The following is an 18,765-nucleotide window of genomic DNA, read 5'->3' as shown; positions in this document are numbered from 1 at the left end:
TAATATATCTAAAATATATTATTTTTTTTTTTTTTAGAGAAATTTAGAGAGACGAAAATGAACTGTTTTATCATGATCATTGTTTTCAAAATCATGGAGGCCAAAATCAAAACCAAATTTCAAGACCAAGTCATGAAATAAATAAGATTACATTTTAAGATCCTTTGCTTTTTCAAACTTTTTATTTATTTATTTTAAAATTTTCAATTTTTATAAAAGTGTTCATCATGTCAGACATTCCTTTTTGTCACTGACCATATATGCATCCTCTTCCAGTCACATACTGTGCTACAATCTAAAACATTTCCATGACCGCAGAGAGAGAAACGAGAGAAACTCTGGAGCTAAAATGTCATGAACATGATGGAGTTTCCCTCTGCAAACCCATTCTCACTTATTCTCTTTCCTGTTTTTTCACTCCCTTGATCTAGCTCTGGGTCTTTCATCATGAGCTCCTCCAGCATGTCTTAACTCACTCCGGGTTGTACATGTAAGACGCTCCACCTGTGACCCGCTCCTCTTTCACACTCCTTCTTTTTCATTCCTCTGTCTGTGCTCCTGCTGGTTCTCACTTTTTCTGTGTCTGTTCCAGGTCCAATTTTGCTGTCACAGTTTTTTTCCTTCTCTTTCCTTTTCAACCTCTTTTTCTTTCAATGTCATCCACATTTCTATGCTATTCAATGTTTCTTTAAGCCTTGACACATTGCTTCTACTCGTATGACCAATAGAACACATCATATACTGACAAGAAGTGACCATTGCTTTTTCTGTAGCATCAGCAGGGGGATGTTATAGCTGCAAAATGTATAGTATTACTGGCAATTTTGGTTGCTTGCAATACTGTAAAAAGTGTACAGTAAATTAACAATTAAAACTGTTCTGTAGTTTTCAGCACATTAGTAATTATTAATTTATATTGTGCTTGTAAATCTTACAGTATTACTGGGAATTTTTACATTATTACTTGCAAAATGTACAAGCACACTGTAAATTAACAATTACAACTGTGCTGTACTTTTACAGTACAGTTGAAATTGTTCATTTACAATGATTTTGTAAATTTTACAGTATTACTGGCAATTTCTACAGTATTACTGGCCAAATTTACAAGCGCACTAAATTTTACTGTATTACTGCCAATTTTTGCAGTATTGCTGGCAATACAGTTTTACTGGCAAAAATTTACAAGACAATAAATTAACAATAAACTTTACAGTAATACCTGCAACTTTTACAATATGATTAGACAATTTTCACAAGCGCACTGTAAATTTATTCTGTATTACTGGCAATTTTTTATAGAATTACTGGCAAAATTTACAAGCAGACTGTAAATTTTACAGTATTACTGGCAATTTTTACAGTATTACTGGACACTCTTTGCAAGTGCACTTTAGATTTTAAAGTATTACTGGCAATTTGTACATTATTACTGGCAAAACTTACAAGCACACTGTAAATTAACAATTACAACTCTGCTGTACAGTTGTGATTGTTAATTTACAGTGCTCTTGTAAATTTTACAGTATTACTGGAAATTTCTATAGTATTACTGGACAAATTTACAAGTGCACTGTAAATTTAACAGTATTACTGGCAATTTTTACAGTATTACTGCCAAAATTTACAAGCGCACTGTAAATTAACAATTTTACAAATTTACAAGCACAATACAGCAGTACTGCCAATTTTTAAATTATTGCTGGCAATTTACAGTATTACTGGCAAAATTGACAAGCTCACTATACATTTTACAGTAATATCGGCAACTAATTAGTGCACTATAAATTAACAATTACTTAAATTGTTAATTTACAGTGCTCTCGTAAATTTTACAGTATTACCGGCAATTATTATAGTGTTACTGGCAAAATTTGCAAGTGCACTGTAAATTATCAATTGTAACTGTGCTGTAGTTTTCACCACTATTGTAATTATTAATTAAGAGTGTGCTTGTAAATTTTACAGTATTACTGCAAATATTATTGGCAAAATTTACAAGTGCACTGTAAGTTAACAACTGTAACTGTGCTGTAGTTTACAGCTCAATTGTAAATGTAAATTTACGATGGACGTATAAATTTTACAGTACTTCTAGTAATATTGAAAAATTTTACACTGTGTATGCACTAGTGACTAAGATATTGGGCTCTAAAATGATTTGTAGAGTTTAACCGATACTGGATTTTTGGATTTTTTAAATAAAATCCATACTTGGATCGGTTTAACCAACACTTTCTCATGACAATTTGTAACTTTTTAATTTAGTGACTAATTCTTATATTTTCCCAATGGCAGTTGCATGGGCTCAAAGAGGAAATTTGCTGCCATGCCTCCGTTTAAAATTTTTTACATTTTTGTATGACTTTTTAAGCCACTAAACTGTCAAAACGTAAAATGGTTACATTTCTTTGTAAGATTGGGCTGGTTTAACTACAAAATAAATGGTAATACTTTACAATACAGAAAATATATTTAATGTATTTATTTACCAACATGAACAAACAGTGAACATTGATTGAATGGCATTTCTTAATAAAAAAAATCTATATTTCCTAATGCATTATTGACACCCAACACTGTGCTTGTTAGCATTAGTTGATGCACTTTGAGTTCACATGAACAATGTATTTTTATTTACTAACACTAACAAAGATGACTTAATACCATAATTAATGTATTGTTCATTGTGTGTGTTAGTAAATACAAATTATTGGGACATTTTAATTAAATCAAATAACCATTTTGTCACAATAAAGTGACAAATTTTACTACAAAGTTTTGACTACCATCACTATCATTTAGTGCATTATGCAGAATACAACCCTCATTGGTTCTGTCACCTCAAGAAGGTATATTTGAGATTCTAAATGCTGTAAACATTGTTTGCTATCCAAAGTTTATACATCAACAAAGTGAACTAGCCTAAAAACTATTCATAATATAAAGTGTTTGTGTCTCTTCAGAAGAACTGGATCAAACTGCTCCTTTTATATTGATTTTTTTTTCTTATTTGATGTCTTTGAGAAGCTTTTGGGGGAATAAACAACTTTTAAAGGATTGACAGAAATCACTTAGATTTGAGTACAGATATCTTCATTTGTGCTCTAAGTTTCAAACGTTTACTACATGAGAGTGAGTGAACAATGACAGCAGTTTTATTTTGGGATAAACAAACCCTATCAATCACTTCAAGTAGATAAATGCAGCTCTAAAGACCAAAACACAACCGTGTCTTTGTTTAAAGCGAATAATTTTTTAATGCAATTAAGTTCACTGTTGCTTAATTTCAATAAAAGTGTTCACACTTCATAAAAAGGTTATTTAATTATTTAATTAATGTTACACTGTTAACAATTTCCTATAGAGTCTATAGCAACTTACTGGCAACAGTTTGCCAGTAACTTACTGTAAATCAATTACAACAAAAATACTGTTTTTACATTTACAACGCCATTTTTTTTTTTACAGCATTGCATATATATACTTTAAAATATACAGCAATTTACACAATGGATCTTTAAAATACAGTTACATACTACATAACAGTAAAATATAGTTCGTATTACAATTAAATACTATGTAAATTTTCAAAAAACAGTGTAGTATTTATCAACATGAACTAATCATGAACAATACTGCATTTATTAATCATAGTTCAATGTTCACCAATGCATGCTTAGTCCCTTTATTAATCTGGGATCGCCAAATCGAAATGAATTGCCAACTTGTCTAGCATATGTTTTACGCAGTGGATGCCCCCTCAGCGTGCAACCAATCACTGGGAAAATATAGAATAGATAATAATAAATATTCAATTTATTTTTTAAAACACACACAAATTCAAACCTTCAGGTATTTTTTACAACTGCAGAGTGTTTGGGCCTTTTCTTTAATAAATGATCTTGTACACGACAAAAATGACAAAATAGCTTGATTTGGACTGACTACTATTCATTTATTTATTGTATCCATTAAAAAGAAACAATACAGTAAAATGCAGTAAAAACACTCTAAGTCTGTTGAAACACATCAATCTAAAGGCGGTTAGGTTTCTAGAATTTTACACCACTAGATCCTCCTGTATGGGTGCGCGTCTGTTATGAAACACTCACACTAGCGTTATAAAACACTCATTTGGACTACTATGCTATTTTGAAGAGTTCACACAAAGAGAGCATGCGTAGTTTGTGAATCAATGGAGATATGCGACTCTGATACTCTGGCTCGAGCAAACTGGTTAACTCTAATCATCGTTAGCTTTACATTTGCGTGACGGTTTGTTTTATACAGCTGAGCATGTAGTCCTATTTGACGTGCAGCGGTTAGAAGTACAGACACGGTTAAGTCTGTATTTTACAGTGAGACTCTTTTTTTGCACCCAGTTAAAATTAATTAATAACAGAAAATGGCATTACACCAATCATTTTTATATAAAACATACCGTCTGGTTCGGCTCAGCTGGCAAAACCAACCTCCGCAGACTACAGCGAATAGTCCGGTCTGCTGGTATTACATGGTGCTACAGCACCTTATATCAATATACAATGCAATACTTACTCGATTCGCATTTGTACACAGCACTGTATAACCTGTATATTTATAACAAATATGTACATACAATTCAACATCCAGATTTCCTGACTAACTGCATTTCTGTCTAATGTTCATCGTATTTCTTTTTTCTCATATTTATTTTGTGTTTTCACTTGTCACTTAATGTACACTGGAAGCTTCTGTAGCCAAAACAAATTCCTTGTGTGTGTGTGAAGCACACTTGGCAATAAAACTGATTCTGATCTGATTCTGATTAATAATGAAATCAAATAATTATAGTATAACAATTAAGTTAATTTTAAGCCATCTTGCGGCCAACTTGCAGGATCTCTGAGGCCCTCTGGTTGAGAATCCTTGCATTAGATCATGTCATTAGCCAGTTAGAAAACTTGATAGTTCTTTATAATACTACAATTCTGAACGAAAAACTGTATCATATCCAGCACATTTTCAGTAGTTAACAAGCAAAACTTGTCATCACTCTCTCATTCTTGTCCTAAAGTGACTATGCTTAGTGGTTGCCAGCATGGTGCAGGATTTACACGTACTGTATTACTAAGTCATATTTAGGGCGTGCTCACACTATGTACAGTTGCCTTTAACCGGTCCAAAGCACGCTTGTCCTGTCTCCTCCGACAGCCCGCACTCACATTACATTCAGGCCTGGGCGCGACGCTTACATCATCGATGATGCGCTGTTCAGTAAGTTCTTTCACTCTGCACAGTGGAGATTTTTTTAGTTATATTGTTTTAGTCGGTCGGGATGCAAAGACACGCAAAATATTTCGCCGAACAGATCAGCCACTTTTGACGCTCTTAAAAAATCATAAAGTCCTCGTGCTGCAGGAATTAGGAGGTTTGCTGAGGGTGCAGCTGTCGTGCAGTCAGGGGTTTGCGTCTTTAATAATCCATGACAGTTTGCGTTCAATAAACATTAAGAATGATTAATACATCCATATGAAACAGTCCTTTAAAAGTCATGTCTCGCTTTCAGTTTCGGGCTCAGGCACGTTTTGCACTCACACTACAAGTGTACCATGTCAAAGCCCAAGTGAAACACGCTCTGGCACACCTCTTCCAACTGGGCCAGGGCCGGCCAAGTGAACCATGCCTGAGCCCTATTCAGAGCGCTCACACTTCTTAAACGATCCGGGAAACGGGCCTGGGTACGGTTCGGATAGCATAGTGTGAGTAGGCCCTTACATGCTATTTCAGACTGAATATTCAAAGTAGCATGGTGAAAATTTTCTGGTGCTCGTCACAGGTTGTCATTCTTCAAAAATGAACCAATGTGAATATAATGATTGGTTAACCATCAATGTCTTGTTGTTAAACTAAATAAAAAGATCTAAATTATTGATGCTGTAAAAGGTCCCATCTATGAAACTGAAAATATTCAGGCTTTCAACAAGCACAACAAAAATGTTTCTGAAAACAATCACCTACTGCACCTTTAATGTATTGTTCATTGCTTCATGTTAGTAAAAACTAACTAGCATTAAGTAAAAAATTGCAGGGTTCCACTCAATTGATTTGTGTTGGGACAACATGAAGGAGTTAACTTATTAATTTGAACAAAGTAAAGTGGATTGAACATAAACAATTAATTTGTCCCACAAAAAACTCAAGAATAGTGTTGCTTCAGCTCATTTTAAACAAGTTGGTAGAACAAACAGCAAACATCATTTTTCGAGTGTGTGTTGATCTAGATTTCGCAAACCATTCCATCTTTCTAAATGGAGATTTTTATCTCTCGGTTTGAAACTATAAAATGGAATGGCAGGGAAGAGAATAAGCCTTATCTATTATCTGTTTTCAATATTCTGCTCACAGTTTCTGTTGTTTTCTTCACTGTTAGCTGTTTTCATAGGATACGATGCCAAAGCAAAGCCATTTGTATTCCAGCCGTTCGTATTATTAGCTTACTTGATTTGTGCTTAACACTGCATTTGCCTTTTGGATGATCGGGGCCACCGGCGACTCATCTTGAGCTGTGAGGAGGTGCAGGGGCTAGTGTATTCTGTCCTCTCCTTTTCATTACTTTCTCATTTAGTTGCCATCGCCGTGGTCGAGTCCTGTATCAGGATGTTTGCTCTCTGTGAGCAAACAGATTGATGTCAAAGGTGTCACTGCGTCGTCTTGTCTTCTAATTGAACAGAGGGATGGCTGAGAGAGAATACACACATACACACACTCTCATGCATTTACAATGACAAGGATTGTGAGAGTATCACACTAAAGTTTAGATTTAATTTTTGTAATCCAGAGCAAATATGCATACACAAACACTATGGAGGAACTAGTGTCTCAATTAACAAAAAAATATTTCTTCATCAGTCATGAAGCACACACACCCAGTCTCATTGCGAAGTCTTGTTCTGCCCCGGCTAACACTACTGAGCGTTTCTCAGCCTTGCCTGCTTTCCCGTTGCTTACCTTACCTTACCTTACCTTACCTTACCTTACCTTGCCTTGATTATCGACCTTGTCCTGCCTGCTGCCTGCCTTGTACCTCAGCCTGAATAACCACTCTGATTTTTGCCGCCTGCCCTGAACTCTAGCCTGCACACCGACTTTGATATTCGCCGCCTGCCTCTGACCCATGCCTGAATACTCATCCTGTGTTTACCTGCCGCCAGCCCTTTGACCTTATACTACTGTGTTTGATGCGAGTTCGCACACGCATTTCATCTGTGTGCTTATTGTTATTAAACTGTGTTTAATAAATATACTGCAAATGGATCCCTCTGTGTCAGCCACTTCGTTACAATTACAGTATTTAATCATAATGTATTACCTTAAAGAAAATTGAGTTATTCATTGTTCACAACCATATCACCCTGCAGCCCAAGACCGGTTACTCACTGAAGCTGAGCAGGGCTGAGCCTGGTCAGCATCTGGATTGGAGACCACATGAAAAAACTAGGTTGCTGTTAGGAGTATTGTTAGTGAGGCCAACAGGGGCGCTCAACCTGCAGTTTGTTTGGGTACTAATGCCCCAGTAAAAGTGAAGAGGACACTACACTGTTAGTTAGCGCCATCTTTCAGATGAGATGTTGAACAGAGGTCCTGACTCTCTGTGGTCATTAAAAGTCCCATGGCACTTCTCGTAAAGAATAGGGGTGTAGCCCTGCTATCCTGGCCAAATTCCCTCTATTGGCCCCTCCCAAACATCCTCATCCACTGAATTGGCTCTATCACGGTTTCTCCACTCCCCCTATAGCTGGTGTGTGATAAGTGCACTGGCGCCTTTGTCCTTGTGGCTGCTGTCGCATCATCCAAGTGGATACACAATAAATTTGCTATTTAAATACACATTACATTACATTGTTAGTTCTTGTTAACTCGTTGTGCATTAACTAATGTTAATGACTGGATTTTGATGATGAATTCTTAAATGCTAAACTATGGTTGTTTATTTTTAGCTTGTTCACATTAAGTAATAAAACCTTCTTGTAAATTGAACAAAATATTTAATGGACTGAAGTTTAGATAAGCGTTACGTTTTAATAACATTAACAAAAACTGATAACATAATAAATGTTAGTTAGCTCGTTGTTGGTTAATGTTAGTTAATAAGGTAGAACATTATTATAAAAATGTAACACTTTACATTAATATCACATTTGTAAACACAAGTTAAAAACAGCAGTAAAAACTGACAATGAGCACTATGTTCTTCCAATATTGAATCATTGTTAAAATTAGTTAATAAATATTTTATGCTAGTCCACAATATGTTAGCTTCTGTTAAAAGATACAATTATTCATCTTAAAAATGAAGTTAGTAAATGTTGTGATTGACAATAATTAAGATTATTACACAACTCTGTGGAAGCATTTGGAATGATTCTGATTAGCCAATCACAACATTTCAAGGTATGTTATTAACAGATTGCAACATCTGAAACCTAAAAATATAGGGTCATCCGGGTAGTTTGAATCGTCTTGACTATAAGAGAATAGATTCTTATTTTCATCCATATTTATATGTTTACCTGTCAAACTGCTGTTTTGATTTGTGACTGAATAATACGTAGGTTAGTGAAGGCTGCATTCAGCCTTTTTTGTTTTTGTCATCTTTACACTTAGTGAAGTTTAATAATAAACTAATTTGGGGAGGAGCACATGCTCATGATTGACCCAGCTGGCCCACATTAGCTAATCACGATCCTCCAATCAAAGGATCCCAAGTCACTATATATATCCTCATTTCCTTTCCACAACTATCTTCATCTGGAAGAAACCCCTCCCCTTCTCCCACCTTTATCCAGAATGGGCAGCACGGTGGCCGAGTGACTAGCACTATTGCCTTACAGCAAGAATACCAATGCCGCCGAGTATTTCCCTGGTTTCCTCCCACCATCCAACTATGCTCTATATCAATGGTTCTCAAAGTGGGGGTCGGGACCCCCCGAGGGGTCACGGGACAATGAAGGGGGGGCGCCTGGTGATCTCCAAAAATCAAATTATTTTTATTAAACCATAAGAATTACTTTATATATGGTATTGTATATATCATATATAGTTACTATAGTAGCTTATGGTTACTACATTTATTGGATTGCAACCCCTGGGGTAATTACATTGTATTAAAGACACAGTAATAGTGTCAGATGCAGCAGATTTCATAGCACCTGGTTAAACTTTGTGGGCCATTTACAGATCTCATACATTAAAAAAATTAAAAGAAGAATAGACTTGGGTCCATTGGTGTGTGTGCGCCATTGCATGCAAGGTTTCTGTATTTATAACCACCTCAGAGGATATTGGGGGTCGCGAGTCACTGGCATTGTCATTTTGGGGTCGCGGCCTGAAAAGTTTGGGAACCCCTGCTCTATATTATAGACATTATAAGCCTAAATCTAAATGTCTTACTCTCAGGAAGTTCACCTTAGCCTCAGCAGCGCGAGAGTTTAATCTCCCCTCGCCCTGCGAAAGGAAGGGAGCCCATATAGGCCCGAGGATGCCTTAAGCTCGGGGCTCTCTCTTGGGACAGCATGCCAAATAATCTATGTATAAATCATAAGCTAAGAGTGAATTCTTGAAATTAAAAAGTTATTAAGCTCAGATCAATATTTTTGAGTCAGATTGTTTTGTTTTGTGGGATAATGTACGTGCAGGTGTTTGTTATTGCAGAATAAAGCCCTTCAGTCTTATACAACAAACTGCTGATAAGCCTGTCAGACATTGTTCTGAAAAGCACTGTAGATGTGTTATTTGTTGCTGGTTCATGTTCCTTTTTAACCTTTCCCACTCATAACAAAATTTCTTTGGCCCAGATCTGGCCCACACAATCAGTTTTTGCTTAGCCCACATGCCACAGTGAATTATGGTACATGATTGGACCAAGTCTGGCTTTCACAAAAGCGACATACATCTGGGCCAAGTCTCAGCCAAGTTAATAATCCATAACTGGCTCTGAATTGTCCAGATAAGTTGGTGTGTAACGACTGCAATAAATTTAATAAACCCATAAAGCATTTCACTTTATCTTTTATATCTTTATCTTCACTTTTCACTTTAAGTGATCTGATTGGAATTTTTTCTTTACTCAAAAATAATGTAAATGCAATTTAAAAGTGGTTCAAGATAGACCAAACTTACATGGCCCACATATACATTTTTAACATCTGGTCCAAATACTACATTTGATATCTGGCCCAAGTCTTGTGTGCCACCTTAAAGACGGTGCCACCTCTGCCAAACCCGGGCCATGTTTGGCCCACATCCAGTATATGCCAGTGCCGGACGAATGCCTGCTGTGCCAGCGTTATGCTAAATCTGGGCCAGAATTCTTTGCTACCTGGGTTATGTTGCAATTTTTGACTCTTCCGTTCAAATCCTAAGCATTAATTATCACATTACAATTTGTTTTTCAAACATTTCAAATATTTGTGCACATTATTATGCATTAACAAATCTTAACTAATTGAAATAATTATTATTATTATTATTATTATAAAAAAGTGTAACCATTTGTCTTTTTCAGTGCCTCCACATATTCAAAATAAGATAAATGATTAAACTGCTTTTATTTCTATTCTGGCAAATAATTACATCTCTTAAAAAAACCCTGAAACTGGAAAATATATGATTAAAAAAAAGACAACTGGGTTAAAAAAATACAGTTCAAATATTAGTACTTTTAACTAATATATGTTTTTTTTCTACTTTCCATAGGTCTTAGTGATACCTGGAGCAAAGGAACACCGCAAGACAAAGAAAACTAAACGTGTTAGACCTCCAACACTCCATCTATCCTTTTGATGGTACGATAGAACTGTGGATGAACTAATCTTGATTCGACAATATGCTCTGGATCACATTCTCCACCAGGAGGCTGTTCTTCACGCAGGAGCACAGGGAGAGTAACGCAGTAATACTTTGATTCACAGACTCAATTTGTTTTTAATGAGCTGGAATGCCTTTCCCCTGCCAAGATAAAGAAGTTGAATGATGCTCAGTGAGCCATGCCCTTCAACACCTGCACACTCTCATAGACCAGCACAGGTTTGCCTAGGAATCCAAGAGGAATGCTCATACTTAAAATTCTGCACATGCTACCATTTAGCCTTCAGATTTCAATTTTTTTCTTCTGCGTATTACTTCTGAAGCCAAATTTTGTTGAAGTTAAAATGAGATGAGATGTGTTTGAGGCTGTAGGGTTGGTCTCAAGGACCTGCTAAGTGGCGAAATATATTTAAGGAGGATGTCACAAGTCTTGGGTTGATCTGCAGATTGGTAAAACTGAGAACACCTACAGACAAAAACAAGACTTCAGGATGTCTGACTTCACGAAAGGTCATTGATTGTAAATTTGGAAATCACAAACCGAAAATCCTAAAAAAAAATTCCAAAATGGCCGAACTTGCTGGATACAGTGGCAACGAGAGCTTCATGCTTGCAACCGATCTGCCTTTCAACTCTACCGGTGACTACGAGTATTATGAATCTGAACCTGACGCCAGCAAAATCATCATCCCCTCCATCTATGCACTGGTTTGTTGCATCGGCGTCACAGGAAACGCAATGGTCATCTACGTCATCCTCAAATACGCCAAAATGAAGACGGCCACCAACATCTACATTCTCAATCTAGCCATAGCGGATGAACTCTTCATGCTGAGCGTCCCGTTCCTGGCAACTTCAGCCGCAGTGCACCACTGGCCGTTCGGTTCACTTATGTGTCGCTTGGTTCTCAGCGTGGACGGCATTAACATGTTCACCAGCATCTTCTGCCTGACCGTGTTGAGTGTGGATCGCTATATCGCTGTCGTGCACCCAATCAAAGCGGCTCGCTACCGACGCCCTACAGTTGCAAAAGTGGTCAACGTTTGCGTTTGGGGACTGTCGTTGCTTGTAATCCTACCCATTATTATCTTCGCAGACACCGTCCCTGCGCAGGATGGAGGGGTGGACTGCAATTTCATGTGGCCTGAGTCTTCGTGGTCCGAAGCGTTCGTGGTTTATACGTTCCTACTAGGGTTTTTGCTCCCCGTTGGAGCCATTTGTTTGTGCTACTGCTTGATCGTGGTACGCATGCGGGCCGTGGGTTTAAAAGCAGGCTGGTTGCAGAGGCGACGCTCTGAGAAGAAGATCACACGCATGGTGCTGCTGGTGGTCGCTGTTTTTGTGCTCTGCTGGATGCCGTTTTACATCGTGCAGTTGATTAGTGTGTTTCGCAAGCCACCGGACCCCATGGTGACTCAGCTCTTTGTTATTCTGAGCTATGCCAACAGCGGCGCCAACCCCATTCTCTATGGGTTTGTGTCGGACAACTTCCGCCGCTCATTCCAGCGCATCATATGCTTTCGCTGGCTGGAGAATGGACTGGATGCCGAGCAGGTGGACTACTGTGCTGTGGCCCTTCGCCGGCAGACCACATGCGGCCAACAGGACTTTCCCAAAGAGTGCTTGGCTTCTGATATGGTGTTTCGTAATGGAACCTGCACATCCCGTACCACCACTCTGTGAGAGGGTATTCGGTGAGAGAGTTTAAAGAGATAGATTATCCAAAAATGCATATTCTGTCTATTACTTCTGAAGTGGACTGACTTTCTTAGGAGGTATGTTGGGAGGACAATACAGTGAAAAAAAAAAGATTTTCGTTAAATCGTCACAAACAATTTATATGGGCTGAATTTAAATAAATTAATTGAATGAAATAATGTTCAACTTTAATTTTTTTTTGTTTAAAATTAAGCCCAAATAAATGGTTTGCAACAACTTACCATGAATTGTTATTACTATATCCAATGAATAATGATTTTCCAGTGTATGTTAGATTTTGTTGACAGATTATTGATTATTGAATGATTATTTTTGATGATTGTTTAAACAAATTATTTAAAATGAGCTGAATTAACACAATTCTTGTTTTTTGGGATAACCTACTTGTTTTTTTTGTTCAATCCACTTAAATTTGTAATATAATTAATTATATTAACTTAATCGATTTGTGTTCAGACAACATGAATGAGCTGTGTGAAACCCAACATTTTTACAGTGCACAAAGGTTTAGATCAGGGTGAGAAAATAATGACAGAATTTATATATTTTTGGGTAAACTATGTCTCAATTGCTTTGTTCATTGAAACAGGAAGTCCAATATCAGTGGATGAGAGTTAAAACTATTATTTAATGTATTTAAATAAATACAAAAAGGTTGTTTTGAACAGTTTCATTGTAAAAAGCGATTAGCTACTTTACTTGAGTAAAGTAAGTAAACCTGTAGCCTTAAAGTTGACTTTACTAAAAAAATAATGAGTAAACCCATTATAACTCAGAAATATTAAGTTGGCTTAATTTCTATATTTATGAACATATTCATTTACTTAATAAATTTAAGGCAATGGGTTTACTCAGTTTTTAATGTAATGTCAACTAACTGCATTTACAGTGTAGGCATAATCAAAGTAGAATGATCAATACTCTACACTACCTGACAAAAGTCTTGTCGCCTATCCAAGTTTTATGAACAACAAATAATAACTTGACTTCTAGTTGATTATTTGGTATCAGAAGTGGCTTATATGAAAGGCAAAGGCCTCTAGATTATGCTTATTTTACAAAAAAAAAATGTGATTATGCCTTGATTTTTAATTATTTAATTAGGACAGTAAGGTCTGACTTTACTAAGACTAAAGTCTTTTCACTTAACAGAAATAATGTACACTATAGAATATAAAGTCATGGTGCAGAGGAAAAAATAATAATATTGTATATGACTAATATGAGCTTGGACCACGCCATCCATAAATCTCAGCAATGACTCAAATAACTTATTATTAAAGTCATCTGGAATGGCAAAGAAAGCTTTCTTGCAGAGTTCATCAAGATTCTTTGGATTCATCTTCAATGCCTCCTCTTTCATCTTACTCCAGACATGCCCAATAATGTTTATATCTGGTGACTGGGCTGGCCAATCCTGGAACACCTTGACTTTCTTTGCTGATTGTTATTCAGTTTAATAGATGATTCATTAGATAAATCTACATTCTGCTACTTTTCCAAATGATCAACTAGAAGTAAAATTATTGTTTGCTGCTCTGACAACTAAAATCCATGACAAGACTTTTGTCAGGTAGTGTACACAAAGCTCTGAAAAAAAAAAAGAGATCACTCAAAAGTTATCATCACTTTTTATAAGCTATTATTAGCTTAAGGGAATGGTTGACATTAATAAAAGTACATGAAATTATTAATAGCATGAACACTTTACTTCTAATGTGGTCTCATTTATCCTTGCTTGGTAAGATTTCATTTTCAAAATCACATTTTCCCCTTGTAGACTTGACTTCACATTGGGTTAATGTTGGCCACATGAATTTGCTTTATCAACCAAGAAAATAATGCTTAGTTTGAAATTGACAGTTGTGTTGATATACCTCATGCAACAATACACAATTGGCCATTTAAAAAATTTAGCTGAGATGTCAAGCTCTCAAAACCTTCAAAGCAAAGTCAGAATTTATTTGTTCTCAGGATGCAATTGTGAAAGAATGACAATGTACCGTGTCTCAGTATGCCTTAACAATTGAAAAACACTGCAGAATTTCCATCAAAAGCTGTAAGTGGTGAAGAACATCCAGCAAGAGCTCATTACGAAGCACCGTTGTTAAATATGTGATCTTTATGTAATAATGTTAACTGTAGATTAACTGTAGCTCAATGTTTATATGAAACATATTCAACTGATTACTTTGTGGATTCTAATTCTGTGTACTTCTCAATGCATACCTAAACGCACATGACCACGACATAACAATGCATCAGTTCTTGCTTAAATCATTTTTCTTTGTTAGGTTTGTAAGCCAAATGGTTCGTACAAGTCAATGACCAAATTTTACTCTGCTTTTAAAAATGTGTTGTGGGTCCAAACTGTTGATATTTTGAAGTAAAAGACAATAAAAGTTGAGTGAATCTGGCCAGGCGTCTGCTGTTTGTGGATCACAGAGTAAAGGAGGAACAAGATCCTTACTGGAATGGTAATTAAATTGAAGAGATCCTCAAGTTCCCGACGGGAGAAAACTAGTCTGCCAATGCTAAGTAAAAGTATAGTGTTATCTGTGCTTGTTGCATCATTCTCAACTTTGAGCAGGTCCATCCACTCAACAAATTCATTATCTTGCAAATAAGAAAGCCGCTGGATTGGATTCAACGTCTGAAATGACACATATGCGGAAGTTTGCCAATTCCTTTCCCTTAACCTCTTGACATGAGTTTGCTCAATGCATTAACTCTTCCTTTAGAGTTGCTGCCACACACAAAAACAGAGACACTCTGAATCCAATATAAACAGCTGGTTTTGTTTAGTGGCATAATTCAGTTTTACTTCCTGACAGGAAACAAAAAGCCTCTAACTAGCAAGAAATAGACACAGAGGTGCATTTAATCCATGTTTACCGTGAGGACGTTTCACGGTCAAAGCAAACACATCCTAAAGAGAGTTAAAGCATACTGTAAGTGCATGAGCATGCTTTATAGGAGACCTTAATATGAGTTCAGCCAATAAATCAGGCTGGCCTCAAACAAATGAATAAATCAGAGAAGCAGAAAACCCAAATAAAGAACACATGTTGGGACATGCATTGTTCCCATGAAGATGACACGAGGGGCGAATGAGTATCTAATTTTGTATATGCGTGGCCTACGATTTTGTATGGGAGTTTTCATCTACAAAGAACATTTTTTTAAGTTGCGACACCAATTTGGAGTGCTATCAAGTTCCATTCAGTGACTCATTGTAGGTTTTTCTTCAGTGTAAATCAGTGCAAAGGACATACAAATGTACATTTTTAAGTTTCTAATATGTACAAATTTGAATGCTAGAACTGAACCAGGTTGGCTCAGTTGTTAGTGCTGTCGCCTTACAGCAAGAAAGATGCTGGTTCGCGTCCCAGCTGGGCCAGATGGAATTTCTGTGTGCATGCGAGTTTCCTCCAGGTGCTCCAGTTTCCCCCACAGTCCAAAGTCATACAGTATATGTGAATTGGATGAACTAAATTGGCCATATGAGTGTGTGTGCATGTGAAAGTGTATGGGTGTTTCCCAGAACTGGGTTGTAGCTGGAAGGGCATCTGCTGAATAAAACATATGCTGGAATAGTTGGCAGTTCATTCTGTTGTGGTGACCTCTGATAAATAAGAGACTATGGCAAAGGAAAATTAATAATTGAATGAATTAACCACAAGCAGATTATCCATGTGCTAAAACATGCATGAAACATTAAAGGGTTAGTTCACCCAAAAAGGTAAATTGTTATAATTACTCACATTCATGTTGTTCTAATCCCCTGAGACCTTCATTCATCATCAAACACAAATTAAAATATTTTAGATTCAATCAGAGAGGTCTCTCATCCTCTAGAAATAGCAATGTTCCTGGCTCAATGGGCTATATGCACGCATTACTTCCGCGTTTTGTCTAAGGCCGCGGTCCAGCTTCCGGTCTGGGTGATTTTAAGCGGAGGTAAACAGTATTATGGCAGAGTCGTCAATATTTACTCCCTGTTTGCGAGTAAATTATGGTCAACGATGTGCAAATGATTGTCCGGATGTGCTCTACAACACCGCAGAGCAAAGCTTGAGAAGGGTTTCAAGTTGTATGCATCTTCCTACCTGTGCAATTATGAAGGTAAGTTCAGCTAGCCTGAAGGCTAACTTTAGCGTTAATACTCTTACGGTCCGTCCATCTGCAGCTTTATCACGTAAGTAAAAATAATCATATGTGTACGTAATTCTGTCTCAAAGTGTCAGGTAAAAACAGGGCAGGAATAAGATCTCAGTGAGAGCTCATTACTACCGATAGATCTATGAAGAAATCGGAGTCTCCTCGCCAGCTGAGAGTAGGACAGCATACAAGTTCTGTCCCATTCATACTTTTACTGTTCTAAAGTGACCACCACTGTTCAGTTCGGATAATTACAGAAACACAGATGCTGTCTTAGCTTGTAAGCATGATTATTGAGCAAGATATATTAGGAATAAAATAATACAATGCCGTTCCATCCACAACAGACAAATAGCACTGTGTCAATGCTGAGATTTATTGCTGAAACAGTGGAGATAGCATGCTTTCTATTTAGTCGATAACACTGTAATTAAATGGGAGGGTGACCCAAAACAATAAGGTGTCATTAGTTAATTTCACATCAACAATTTGTCTATTTCAATATTTATTAGTTTTTTACATTAATGAACAAATGCTTATTCATTGTGCTTGTTAACTCACAATGTAATAGCTAATGTTAACAAGCATGACTTTGGATTTTTATTCATTAGTAAATTAGTTTAACAATGTTAACTATTAAATATTAAATAGTTATTTTAATAGTGAGCAAATACATTAATTAATGAAACCTTATTTTAAAGTGTGACTAAAGGGAGCTACTTTTAAATAATTTAAATTAATTATTTACTGTGTAGTTTAATCTGATGATATTGCTGCAGATGCCTTTAAAAAGAAGATATTTTGAAGAAAGCTGAAAACCTGTAACCATTGACTTCCATAGTATGAAAAAGAACTACTATGAATATCAGTGGTTGCAAGTTTCCAGCTTTCTTCAAAGTATTTTTGTTTGTGTTAAACCTCAGAAAGAAACTCAAACAGGTTTGGAACAAGTGAAGGATGAGGAAATAGAATTTTCAGTTTTGAGTGAACTGCCTTTAATGACTCTCTTTAAAAACCTATTAATATTCTTGTTTCTGTTTTCTAGGTAACATTATGAGATTCAGAGCTAGAAAAGTTTATGTGTAACTTCATCCTGGAGTGGACATCCGTCAGAAGATCCATGCCATCGTCTGCTAGTTAATAGCTCCTGCTCTTGTGTGGCTGAGAGTGGGATTTGCAAACATTTGGTTGCTTTGCTTTTCCAGACAGCCCATTACTCTGAAATGTGTAATGTGTGTTGTCACATGAACAATTGTTTGGAATGGATCAATTATGTGTTAAGTTCCCTGAAACAGATGGGTGATTTATTTATTTATTTAATACGTATAAGCCCAAATACCTCTCTATGCACAAGTTACAGAAGAAGCACCTGATTCAAGAAAACAACTGATTCAATGTCATTGTTTCTGTTCATCTGAATAAAATATTTTTTTCAAAATGTTACATTTTTTTGACAATTTTTATTTCAAATTACATACAGTGAATTATATTTTATATGTACAGTGAATAAAATAAAGGTCTTTATTCTGAATTAAAAAATTGCACTTAGAAAGTAGCTTAAGAAATGTTTATGTATATTAATGTTCATTTTTTTTTACTTCAAAGGCAATGAAAATAAACTATTATTTGCCATAAAAGCTCCTTTCTTTAAATGTCTGCATCCGGTTGGCACTCGAGCCTCGATCAGTTTTCTAGACTGAAATTGTCAGCTACACTCTTGTTTTTTTCTGTTTCTGTAAAATTCTCACGTTTAATATCAACAACCCACCTCTTCTGCACGACTTTGTCTTTTGGAAACGTGTGGAAACTAAGGTAAGAGTTCAATTTTTGACGCTGTGCATTGCTGAACACAGCAGTGGTATCTACAGGTACTGTTCTCACGTCTTTGAAATTACACTTTTAAACGTTTAGATGTCATATTTATGTAGCTGACATAGACATATATAAGTGGGCTATAATGGCATAAAACATTAAGACAACTGTCCAAAACATTACTCGTTTTTATCAGTAGCGCTCCTGTTGTAGCACTGTACT

General features: G+C 36.3%; 1 protein-coding gene and 1 long non-coding RNA gene across 2 annotated transcripts in view; both read left to right on the top strand.

Annotated features, from left to right (window-relative positions):
* The window catches only part of sstr1b (somatostatin receptor 1b), a 32,476-nt gene extending 17,490 nt beyond the window's left edge, over positions 1 to 14,986 (top strand). The window contains exon 2 of the mRNA XM_005172218.6: positions 10,741 to 14,986. Within this exon, the coding sequence (XP_005172275.2) occupies positions 11,419 to 12,534 (1,116 nt within the window). The 5' untranslated portion in view covers positions 10,741 to 11,418 and the 3' untranslated portion in view covers positions 12,535 to 14,986. The remainder of the gene's footprint in view (positions 1 to 10,740) is intronic.
* Positions 14,987 to 16,449: 1,463 nt separating this feature from the next.
* Positions 16,450 to 18,362, top strand: si:dkey-165a24.10. The gene is given in 2 exon segments (NR_170233.1): positions 16,450 to 16,695; positions 17,777 to 18,362. It is a non-coding gene; the product is annotated as a si:dkey-165a24.10 (long non-coding RNA).
* The last annotated feature ends 403 nt before the right edge of the window (positions 18,363 to 18,765 follow it).

The sequence above is a fragment of the Danio rerio genome, chromosome 7 (assembly GCF_049306965.1).
Source record: "Danio rerio strain Tuebingen ecotype United States chromosome 7, GRCz12tu, whole genome shotgun sequence".
Taxonomy (NCBI): domain Eukaryota; kingdom Metazoa; phylum Chordata; class Actinopteri; order Cypriniformes; family Danionidae; genus Danio; species Danio rerio.
This window is presented reverse-complemented; position numbering and strand designations above follow the sequence as displayed.